A 12,309-nucleotide genomic window follows, 5' to 3' on the forward strand; every position below is an offset into this window, starting at 1 on the left:
GAGAAACAATCAGATATATTGATTTGAGAGCAAAGAAAGGAAAAATTTCATGTCAATCTTATGTTTGGGACAAGAAATATAAGAAAGTAGGAGGATCACATATATGATATTTCAATTAAGCTTACAAATGTAAACTGTTGCATGTGATGTTTAAAAAAATATTTTACTTGTTTTGTTGTATAACAGAAAACTGAAGGTAATAACATACCTGCTATGAAAATAGACTAGAAAAAAGGTCATAATGTAGTTCAGTATCTGTTGTGTCTCAATAATTTCCAGAATAAAAATGCTCAATTTGTAAGTTAAAAGATGCATTGTTGGTTTCTTTTCTAATGGGCCTGCAATCTCCATTTAGGTTATGAAAGTCAACCTGAATTTCTTCCTTCTCATGGATACCGTAATAAAGATACTGCAGGCCAAATTATGACTACAATTTCACCTTTGCGTCCACATTGTCTTCAAATTATGGTTTTGATGACACTATGCAACTTTATAGCCTTCAGTTGGGATTGCACGTCTAATTCAGTGAAATTTAGTAACAATTCTGTTGATGAAATATGAGAAAGAATAGAATCTATCTTCCTCTCGCAGAACTCTGTTTTTGTCTACAGGCCTAACAAAACTATGAAGCTATACAATCTACATTTTGCTGCTAAATCAGTACAGGCAGTCCCTGGGTTACGTACAAGATAGGGACTGTAGGTTTGTTCTTAAGTTGAATCTGTATGTAAGTCGGAACTGGCGTCCAGATTCAGCCGCTGCTGAAACTGATCAGTTTCAACAGCGGCTGGATCTGGATGCCAGTTCTGACTTACATACAGATTCAACTTAAGAACCCCAGGCATCCCCAAGTCAGCTGCTGCTGAAACTGATCAGCAACTGATTCCAGGAAGCCTGGGGCAGAGGCTTCCTGTAGTCAGCCACTAGTCAGTTTCAGCAGCGGCTGACTTGGGGACGCCTGGGGCAGAGCAGCTGGGGTGCTGCTGGGTTGGTCCAGTAGCGCCGCCGCTCCTCGGCGCTACTGGACCAACCCAGCAGCACCCCAGCTGCTCTGCCCCAGGCGTCCTGATTCAGCCGCTGCTGAATCTGACCAGCAGTGGCTGAATCAGGACGCCTGGGGCAGAACAGCTGGGGTGCTGCCCGGTTGGTCCAGTAGCGCCCAGAGCAGCACTACGGGACCAACTGGCAGTGCCCCAGCTGCTGTACCACAGGTGTCCGGAGCAAAGCCACGGAGCACGGGGGCAGCGGGACAGCCCAGACGCGCCGTGGCTGTCCTGCTGCCCTCGGGCTCCGCGGCTTTGCTCTGCTTTGCCCCCCGTCCCCCTGGTCTGCAGACCAGGGAGACGCGGGGGGGCTTTGCCCCCCGTCCCCCTGGTCTGCAGACCAGCGGCGGGGGGGGGGGCAAAGCAGAGCCAAGCCGCGGAGGACGCGGCCAGCTGACAGCTGTCAGCTGACCGCGCGCTCCGCGGCTTGGCTCTGCTTTGCCCCCCCCCCCCGGTCCCCCTGGTCTGCAGACCAGGGGGACCGGGAGGGGGGGGGAGGGGGGGGGGGGGCAAAGCAGAGCCAAGCCGCGGAGCCAACCCTGTCCGCTGCTCACGTGTTCCGCCGCTTTGCTTCCTCTCCCTGGTCTGCTGGAGAGGAACGGAGAGGAACGGCCCGCGTAACTCGGGGACCGCCTGTACATTAGTCTGAAAATACTCGGGGACCGCCTGTACATTAGTCTGTAAGTCGGATCAGCGTAACTCGGGGACTTCCTGTACATTAGTCTGAAAATACACATGAAACAGATCTATTGAGATGCCATTTTTATATTCACTTTTCAGAGTCAGACACACTTTAATGAAACATAAGAACACAAGAATTGTCATACAGAATCAGACCAGATGTCCACTGAGTCCAGAATTTTATTTTATAGAGGCTAATATCTAACGCTTCAGAGGAAAATAAATAAACCACAGTATGCAGATGTGTGATAATATGCCCTTCATATTAGGTCTCAATCAAATCTCTAATAAGGTAGAGATTCATTTAAGACTTGAAAAATGATGTCCAATATCTGTTAGAAATGTGTTTTATAATTCATTATAAATCTAGGATATTCTTGATATTCATATAAGTATTCAATCCTCTTTTGAATCGTATTAAGTTCTTGGCCTCTACAACTATATATGGCAGTGAGTTCTACAGATAAATTACTTTTGTGGGGAAAGTATTTATTTTTATCTATTTTGAATTTCCCACATTTAATTTTATTTAACATCTATTAGTGTTATGAGACAGGGAGAAATTCTCCAACTACTTCTTTATACCCCTAAATTATTTTATATAATTTTATCAATTCTTGTTTTCTTGCTAAAATAAACAATCCCAGTATTTTCATTCTCCCTTCATGAGAGCTTAAATATCCTTTTTAATATGTGGTATTGTAGTGGAGTGGCTGCTCCTTTCCGTCCAGAAAGGGGTTAAAGCCAGCAAGAGAGAGTCTGTGCAGAGCCCTGGCCAGTCAGAGAGAGACTTTTAAAAAGCCAATCAGAGGGCAGCTTGCTGGGGCAGCCTTGTATATTAGGAGCTGCTCAGGAGAGGAAGGCAGTTGGGTCCTGACTAGGATTACCAGGCGGCTTCAAAAAAAAATACTGGTCACACTTGATCTCAGATGGTGGGGAGGGAACCGGACGGTGGGATGCAGGGCTGGCGGGGGGTGGGTCGGGGCAGTGGGCTGGCCAGGAGAGATCGGGGGAGGGAGGAATGGCCGACAGGAAGCAGGGCAGGCCAGAAGGGGGAGGAGTGTGGTTGGCCAGGGAGGGAGCAGGGGGAGAGAATCGGCCGGTGGAGAGTGGGACTAACCCAGGCGTATGTAGATCCCGGGGTGCTGCCTGTCCCGTGCACTGTCCCAGCAAAGCATGAGTCCGGCCCCCTGGGATTCCCTCCCACCCCAGCCCCACTCCACCCCTCACGTAGTTGTGTACTGATACTCATAGTAATAATAAAACTTACCTAATTAGAAAATATCAGACATTTTATATGTCCGGTATTTAAATTTTTTTCCTAGACAGAAACCTCAAATACTGGACTGTCTGGTTCAAAACCAGACATCTGGCAACCCTAGTCCTGACCAAGGTTTCCTTTAAGTTGCATGGCAGCACAGCCCCACAGCTACTTAATCAGCCCTGTCCAATCAGGGGCTCAGGGCTCCATGCATGGAGCTGCCTCACTGGGCAGGGCCAATTAAGCAGCTGCAGGGCCGTGCTGCCATGCAGCTTAGAGATAGGGTTGCCAGGTGTCCGGTTTTTGCCCAAACTGTCCATTATTCAGGTCCCCCCTCCAGTTAAAAAAAAAAACAAAAAATACTGGACATGTGAAATGTCCAGTATTTCCTTTTCCCTTGGACGGAAACCTGGCAGGGCCAATTTTCCCGAAACATCTGGCGGGGGCAGGCGAGAAAGGAGTGCGGGGCTATTTAAAGGCGGAGTGCCCTCCCCCCCTTTTTTTTCCTTAACAACTTTGGCCTCACCCTTTTTTTTTTCTCAACAGAATTTTTTCCCCGTGTTTTTTTTTGGGGCGGTGGGAGGGGAGGTTGGTATTTTTTGTTAAATCATCTGGCAACCCTACTTAGAGAATATCTTGTCCCTAACCAGGGAGGATACAGGTTCCCTGAGACATGGTGGGGGGGGGGGGCAGTGAGCACGCATGAGCAAGCGTGAATCATGAAGAAATGAATGAACAGTGCTGGTCAAGCTCAGAGGATCTAGAGACAGAGGCTCCAGTCTGATACCTGCCAGAGTACTGAAGGAGGGCAGGAGAAGGCTGCCTCTAGAGGATTCCTCGGCTGGGACCAAGAGTAGTGGGAGGACCTGTGTCACCCCCTTACACCACATTATGCCACCATGAACGATGGCCTATACAGATTGTAGCTTGCCCTTGAGGCAGAAGGACTAGACTTTGGGGCCGCAGTTAGCCACAGTGGCAGGTGAAACTGAGGACTGCCGATACCTCCAGAAGGGTGCAAGAGACCATTGTGGTAGGCAGTGTTCTGAAGAGGATGCAATTGTCTGGGAGCAATGATCATAGGGAGAGCACAGACTGATGACAGGCAAGACACCCATGAAAAGGAGGCACTATGCTGAGGACTGAGCTAATTCCTGGAGCGACCACCAGGAGGCACTGTGGCAGTGAGTCGCACCCTGTGACTGATATCAAGATTGCAAACTATTCCAGATGAAGCTGAATACTGATAGTATATAAATGCATTGTAGTATTCTGTGTCTTATTCACGCTCCCATTCCTCCTGTAACCTACAGTTTGTTACCTTTCTTTGACTGCAGCTGTACATTAATCAGAGGTCTCTGTTGAGCTGTCTTGATTAAATATGGACAGGCTAATTTAGAATCCTGTAAGATGTATGAGTAACTTAAACTTTGACTTTTCCTTAAAATCACCTAGAAAAAAACCAGAATTGTGTAAGAAGGAAATAGCAAAGACTTATTTGTGAAATTCTTAGAATTGTTAGTGAAATGCCGCATGGAGGTCTATACGTAAAAAAAGAAGTAAAAGAAAAAGAATATTCTCTAGGGCTACGTCTACACTACAAGTTTTTTTGGAAGAAAATATGCTAATGAGGAACTCATTAGCATAAGGCATGATCTCATTAGCATATTTTCTGGTATTTCTTTTTGCGCAAGGGGTTTTTGCGCAAAAAGAAGCAGTGTAACCGCCTCTGGTTTGTGCAAAAACCCCATTGTATGCAAGATCATTATGCCTCTCCGGGACAGGCACAAGGACCTTGCGCAAAACGGGGTTTTTACGCAAAACAGAAGCGGCTATACTGCTTCTTTTTGCACAAAAACCCCTTGCGCATAAAGAAACAGTAGAAAATATGCTAAAGAATTCTTCATTAGCATACTTTTTGCCAAAAAAAACTCACAGTGTAGACAAAGCCTAGGAGTGGAAAATATTGAATATTCAAAGCTATGACGCATAATAGGGGCAAAACCCTTAACTCTCCCTCCAAATAAATTAACAGAATGAATTGAATGAAATAGTCTTAAGGGTAGAGAGAAGAAATGAAGGACATTTTCAAAACCTGATTTATCTGGATTTAGGATAAAATTTCAAAAGTGCCTAAGTGACCAAACAGGCTACGAACCTAAGTCCCATTGAAATCAAAGCAATTAGGTGTCTACCATACTTAGGTGCTTTTACATTGCCTGGCGCCAGGGCAGCTACCCCCATTGTCCCTCCCCCCCCCCCCCCAGTCAGTGGTCCCAGACACAGATATAAAAAATAAGAATGGTATAAAAAAGTAAACTGACATATTCTCTCATAATAAAAGAATGAAATTAAAAGGTAAAAATTTGAAGCTAATAAAAGGAAATACTTTTGTCTATGTGTAACTAATCTGTAGAATTCCCTGACACAAGATATCACTAAGGCCAAGAGTTTAGTAGGATCCAAAAAAGTACTAGATTTTACCTAGACAAATGAGAAGATTCACATTTATATTAGTTAGGATATATTTTTAAAGTAAGTATAAATTCTCATCCTTTCAGGCGTAAGCCAAGCACTAAATGCTAGGATTTAGAAAGAAATTTTCCTTTAAGAAACATTCTTCCAGAATTGTCCACTAGTGTTTTTGTCACTTTTCTCTGAAGCATCTGATTCTGACTATCATAAAAGACAGCATATTGAATTAGAGGATCCATTGTAATGATCCATAATGGTAATTTCTATGTTCCTAAGGACTTTGGAAAAGTAGCTTACGAGCCCTATCCCTCCGTGTCAACTCTGTACAATGGAGAAAGCAATAGTTACTTCACAAGAATGTTGTGAAGTTCAATTTGTTCTTTATGCTAGGAAGACAAGCAATATGCCATAAGAGCAAGTAAAGCATAAATGAAGCACTACATAACACAGGCTTTCAGACTAAACAACATTTTACACATATTCCACTTTTTATAACAAAGGGACCAAAATCACTTCCCTATCTATATGCAGCGCTACTAAAAATGTAGCTACTTCTGAGGTGGAAATGGGTAACAGATGTACAATATGCAATACAGTGGTGTGGGATAAGGGAAATTTTGGTCAAAGGCATCAAGGAAACTTATGAGAAGCACCATAGGATGATTAGTATCTGCAGTGTTGTTACCCTGTTTTTATCACCAATGGGTATGTCTACACTACCCCGCTAGTTTGAACTAGCGGGGTAATGTAGGCATACCGCACTTGCAAATGAAGCCCGGGATTTGAATTTGTATAAGCGGGGAGCCGCCATTTTTAAAACCCCGCTGGTTCGAACCCCGTGCAGCGCGGCTACATGGGGCTCAAACTAGGTAGTTCGAACTAGGATTCCTATTCCGAACTACCGGTACACCTCGTTCCTCTAGGAATCCTAGTTCGAACTACCTAGTTCGAGCCCCGTGTAGCCGCACTGCACGGGGTTCGAACCAGCGGGGTTTTAAAAATGGCGGCTCCCCGCTTATGCAAATGAAGCCCGGGAAATTCAAATCCTGGGCTTCATTTGCAAGTGCGGTATGCCTACATTACCCTCCTAGTTAGAACTAGGAGGGTAGTGTAGACATACCCAATCAGATTAATGCCCTCATTCATCAAAAACTGTCTTGGAGGTTTTTATTTTCACATAGGTTGGAACGGCAGCAATCTTACCTCATAATACCTGAAACACTCCCTCCCCCATCCTCTCCACACACATATCTTCAAACAAAAGCTGCACGGGACTTTTAACGTCCATGAAGAATGGCAGGACCTCAATTTCATCCACAGATCATTCAGTAAGCATAACAGTGGAATCGTTAACGTCCACACAGAGCGAATAGAATCCAGTTGTTTCAGGACTTGTCCAAAAGACCTTCACACAGAGTATCCCATGTATTATCAGTATAAAGTGTTCAGTACACTGTAACTCAGCAAACTCAATGCATTTTGGTCATAGTGGCTTTGGGAAAGGGAACCCTCCCCCCAAAATCCAGCACGTGATAAGGTTTTGTATGTCAGTCTCATGCCCCCATTAAAATATAATTTATTAAGAAATCAACACATATTGATCCAGCTGATCATTGTCCCGTGTGAAAGGGAAGCTCCCATCACCTTCTGTAGAAAGCATGCTTTTTCACCACCACCTTGTACACTGCTTGAACGGGATACTCCCTCTTATCTCATTTGTTCTACAAGTGGGATTCTCCTCTCCACAAACATATGCACATGCATGCTATGTGAAAGGGACTCTCCTCACAACCCCCTTGTCACCTGTGAGAGGACGATGCTCCAAAGACCCTCATCACCTATGTGAAGGAGACTTCTAGTCCCCCTTATGTGAAGGGATCTCTCCCATTGCCAGTGCAAAGGGGTGTCTCCCCCAGCCCACATTTCCCTACATGAGAGGCTCTCCCTACACTTGCATTCCCTGCCTGAAAGTGCTTTTCCCTCCACCTCCCCTGGGAAGGAGGCTCTTCCCTGGTATTCCCTGTGTTAAGGAGTCATCCCCCAAATCACCTATATGAGGGAGTCTCTCCCCCCCCCCCATTCCCTGTGTGAAAGGGCCTCTCCTCAAAACTGCCTGTGTGACGGGGTCTCTCCCCTCATTTCCAGCGTGGAGAGGCCTTTCTCTTGAACCCCCAGTGACTTCCTCCTGCCATTCCCTGTGTGAAGGGGCCTCACCCCCCCCGTGATGGGGTCTCCCCCTGCATTCCCCGTGCAAGGGTGCTTCCCCTGTAAAGGGGGGGGGGGGGTTCTGCCCTCACTTTCCCAGCCAAAGGGTCCCCCATCTCAAAGTCAAGAGGGGTCTTCCCCGCACTCCCCTCCCTACCTGAAGGGACGTCTCCCCTCTACCCCCATTGAAGGCCCCGGTCCCGTAACCCACGTAAGGCGTCTCTGCCTCTCTCCTTCAGCCCTTTCCCCCGGAGACTGCGGCTGGCACTGACCCGGCTCCGCCGTCTTGCTCCTCTCCGCCATGTTTGTTGTCCTCCCCCCCCGCCCCCCCAAGCTCTCCACACGGAGTGAGACGCTGCCCAGGCGTCACCATGGCAACCCACGTCACAGCCCGGGGAGTCCCTCACTCCGCCCCTCCCTGCCACGGGGTAGCGGCCTCCCTACAGGTGAGTCGGACCAGGAGGCAACGGCAGGAGCTCGCGCGGGGCGGGGCGGGGGGGCGGGGGCGCTCGCGCCGGGCGGCTAACGGCAGAGGCGCTGCGCGCGGCTGGGCCGGACGCAGCCGCTGAGCCTCGCTGAGGAGCAGTCACGGGGGCGGGGCAGACACACAAGTGCGCGCGCGCTGTGGCGACGCAGCCCCGGCAAAGCGGGAGGCTCATGGAGCGGACGGGCGCGCGCCTCCTCACACCTTGCCCCCCCAACCGGTGGCTCTGACCGTTACAGTGATGCAGCCCCAGGAGAGCGGGGGAGGGGCGCTCATGTAGTGTGTCTGACTCTACCCCCCCCCCCCCACACACACACACAGGTGAGTCTGACAAACTGACCATGCAGCAGTACGGTGATGCAGCCCTAGGGCAGGAAGCGATCGTGTCTGTGCAAGTGTACCCCCCCCCCCCTTCCCTCTGGTTGAGCCTACGTTAATTACCACGATGCATCTTATTGGGGAAGAGGGGCTCAGTGTGTGTATCCCCCCCCCCCCACACACACACACACGCTTCTTCTCCCAACAGATGACAGATTACACATAATTACAATTATGCAGCTCCAGGGAAGGAAAGGCTCTTAGTAGGTGTGTTTCGCCCGTCCCCACACAGCAGGTGACTTTAGGTGGCAATTACAGGGAGGCAGCCTCGGGGGAGGAGGGGCTCGTTACATACATGTCTGTGTTCCCCCTTGCCACTCACTATGTCATTTGAACCCTGCAATTAGTGGGACAGCCCTAGGGAAAGAGGGGCTCATTGTGTGTGTGCGCATCACCCCACCTTCCAGATTGCTACCCTGACATAAGAGAGCCTGACCACATTGTATTCCACAGGGAGATACTTTCTGCTTTGTTTCATATGTGTGCCTCAAATGTGCCCAAAACCCAGCAGGAAAGACTGATCAGCCGGCAACAGCAGGGTAGGTGGGCCTGTGTGCTCCTGCGAATATGTCCTCTCAACTGCAGCAGGTGAAACTCACTCTGTGACAATTACAATGATGAAGCCCTCATGAGAAGGCACTCTGTATGTACAGTAAGCAGAGCGTGACCATGTGTGTCTGAGTCATGCAAGCCTATGAGGGGAGGCTCATTTTCAGATTCCCCACCTCACACACATACACACACACACAGCCTTCAAGACCTTACTGGTGGGATTTACCATATGGCAGTTGACATATTGCAAATACACGAGGTAGAACTTGAGAGTGTGTCTGTTCGTGCCTCTTTAGATTTAGCAAGTGAGCTTTAAAATGCTGCAAACCTAAAACTTTAGGTAAGGTAAAGGATGTCCTGAAAGTATCTAGTTTTGAATTCTTCTTACTAACTTTCTTATGGATTCCTTCCAAACTGGTATTTGTCCTCTGTGGTCCAATGAAACCGTTCTCATCAGTGGCCACTTGATTTTTCATACTGTCAATCTCTTTCATACCCCTGGGATTTTATGACCCTGCTCCCCTTCTCTTGGTTCTTTTTATATAGTTCCAGTTACTGTTTTAGCATGTGTTTTGGTGATTACACCTCCACATGCTTCTTTTCTCACTGAGACTCTTAGATTTCTCTTATCTGTTGTTCCATCCATTTCTTTCCGAACAGATCACCCTTTGACTTCCTTCTCACCCTATGACAAATTCAGTTACATCCCTATGCCAATGATTTTCCAACAAATATTCTGCACCCAAATACCCTGAGATAGCATTCTTCCATAATGGGAAAATAAACCTGTGACTACACCCTTACTTGTCACCTTCCATCTCACACTGGAACCAGTATGGGACATTATTAAACCACTGCAACCCATACTCAATGGGGGCCATAGCTTAAAATAAATCTTTCCCAACCCCGACTCACTGCCTTCAAAGAATCCACCCAAACTCATCATCAGAAGCAAGCTTCCCACAGATTATAACCCACCAACTCATCAGAAGCAGATCCTGCCAGAACAATAGATGCAAAACTTGCAAACATATGTCCATTGCTACAATGATCAATACCACCACAATACACCTTTCAAGATCTATGGATCCTACATAAGCCTATCACAATGCGGTACTGCATCCGGCACACAAAATGCCCCAATAATAACTGTGTGGGTGAGACAAGACAATAGCTATGCTCTTAAATGAACTCATGCAGCACAGAAAAAATATTTTTTTAAATCACCCAGGGGGAAACAATTTTCGTGAGGCTGTCACTCCATATCGGACCTCTCGGTCCTTTGTCTTCAAAGGAAACTTGCACAATATGTTCATAAGATCAGCTAAAATTCATAGCTCTGCTTGACATTAAAACCATGGTCTTATCACAACTATTTGTAACCTGCCGATTCTCCTTTTCCCTGTTTTTTGTCCTTTGGCTGTGGTGGCATTAACAGGTCCCTTAATCTTGAATGATCTCTGAAGAATAAGATATGTTACTACTTATGGTAAACAGTCTGTTCCAACATGTATTTAGTTGTGACAAAGGAGTCAGGTTTACACTAGCATTTATGTCAACAAAATGTGAAAGAAACACACTCCTGAATAGCATACGTTTTGCTGGCAAAAGCCTTCAGATGAACAGTGTTGTGTCAGTGGGAGATGCTCTCGCACTGACATAGCTACCCCTGCTCGTTGGGCTGGTTTCAAGGGAGTCGATGGCCTCGCTGGACCCCTGTGCTACCAGGACTGCAGCCTTCTCCCACCTCCCTGTGCTGCCTTGAGTGCACTGTGGCAGCCCAAAGAGCTACCTGGAACATGCCACACGGCACTCCTGCAGCAATTTAAAGGGCCTGGGGTTCTGGGTGCCACTGCAGGACCCAGGACAATTGCCTCCTTTGACCCTCCCATCAGCTGGCCTGTCTGACTTTATCATGTCAAAAGAACTCTTTCCCATTGGCATAATGCCACTACACAACCTCTTATACAATGACACATATGTATTGATACAGCTGTAAGAATGTAAAGTGTAGACATAGCCTTGGAGTTCCTTACCTTACCATACCTGAAGAAGCTCTCTGTAGTTCAAAAGCTTGTCTTTTTTCACCAACAAAAATTGTTCTAATAAAAATATTCCCTCACCTACCTCATCATTCTGTATTCTCATTTAACACGATAGGTACGTTTCAGAAAATGATCGTGCTAAGTGAAAACGTGTTATGCGGGGTCAGTTTTCCCATTGAAAATAATGGAAAACATGGGGGTTGCGTTTCAAACACACGTGCGCTCGCCGCTCCAGCCTGCACTTGTTAGCAGCTGGGACCAGGACATAAGGTTGGGGTAGAAAGAGGACTGGGTTATAGCAGGGAGGGGAGGTGTTTTGCTCTGGAGAAGGGAAGGGAAGGACAGGGGAGGTGGTTTGCAGCCAGCGGCTGATTTTCCCTGGCTGGCCGGTCGCCGGCAGCTGTGCGGGGCTTCCCCTGCCTCCCTGCAAAGCAGCAGAGGTTCGCCACTCGCCGTGCCGTTCCCCGGCGACCCCCGCTGGCCAGATGCCTTGCATCTGGCAAGGAGGAGTCACTGGGGAACAGCGCAGTGAGCAGCGAACCTCCGTCGCTTTGTAAGGAGGCAGGAGAAGCCGCCAGCTGTAAACGGGGGGAAGAGGAGAGGGAGCGAAGCATCCAGCCAGAGGGAGTCACCGGGGAACGGCACGGTGAGCGGCAAACCTCTGCCGCTTTGTAAGGAGGCAGGGGAAGCCCCATGCGGCTGCTGGCGACCAGCCGGCCGGTAGGGGAAATCGTGTTATTGTGGGGACAGGTCGCGTTGTTTGAAAAATGTTCCCTAAAAAAAAATTGTGCTATCACAAAAACGTGTTAAGCGGGCACGTGTTAAGCGAAGAATTAGTGTATTTTAAAAGTCATTTGCAAAGAAACAATATGGGCTCATTACATTTTTCTTGCTCCTTTGGAATGTATAAAAATACCTGAAGAGTATGTTTCAAAAGTTGTTTCTCATAGATTGTGAGGCCCAGCAGGACCACTGATCATCTAGTCAGACCTACTCTATAATGCACCCTATAGAACATCCCTGACTTAATGCCAGTTTGAATTACAACATGTCTTTTATGAAAACAACAGTTTTTATTTATTTAAAAATATCTAGTGAGAGAGAATCCAGCACAGCCCCTGGCAATTTGTTCCAATGGTTGATTACTGCACTGTTAAAAATGTACACATTAATTCCAATCTGAAT

General features: G+C 47.3%; 1 protein-coding gene across 1 annotated transcript in view; it reads right to left on the reverse strand.

Moving 5' to 3' along the window:
- Positions 1-7,983, reverse strand: part of BEND5 (BEN domain containing 5) — a 981,719-nt gene extending 973,736 nt beyond the window's left edge. The window contains exon 1 of the mRNA XM_089780410.1: positions 7,938-7,983. Coding sequence (XP_089636536.1) covers positions 7,938-7,968 — 31 coding nt within the window. The 5' untranslated portion in view covers positions 7,969-7,983. The remainder of the gene's footprint in view (positions 1-7,937) is intronic.
- Positions 7,984-12,309: the final 4,326 nt, after the last annotated feature.

This window comes from Pelodiscus sinensis, chromosome 9 (assembly GCF_052426305.1).
Source record: "Pelodiscus sinensis isolate ZL-2025 chromosome 9, ASM5242630v1, whole genome shotgun sequence".
NCBI classification, from domain to species: Eukaryota; Metazoa; Chordata; order Testudines; family Trionychidae; genus Pelodiscus; species Pelodiscus sinensis.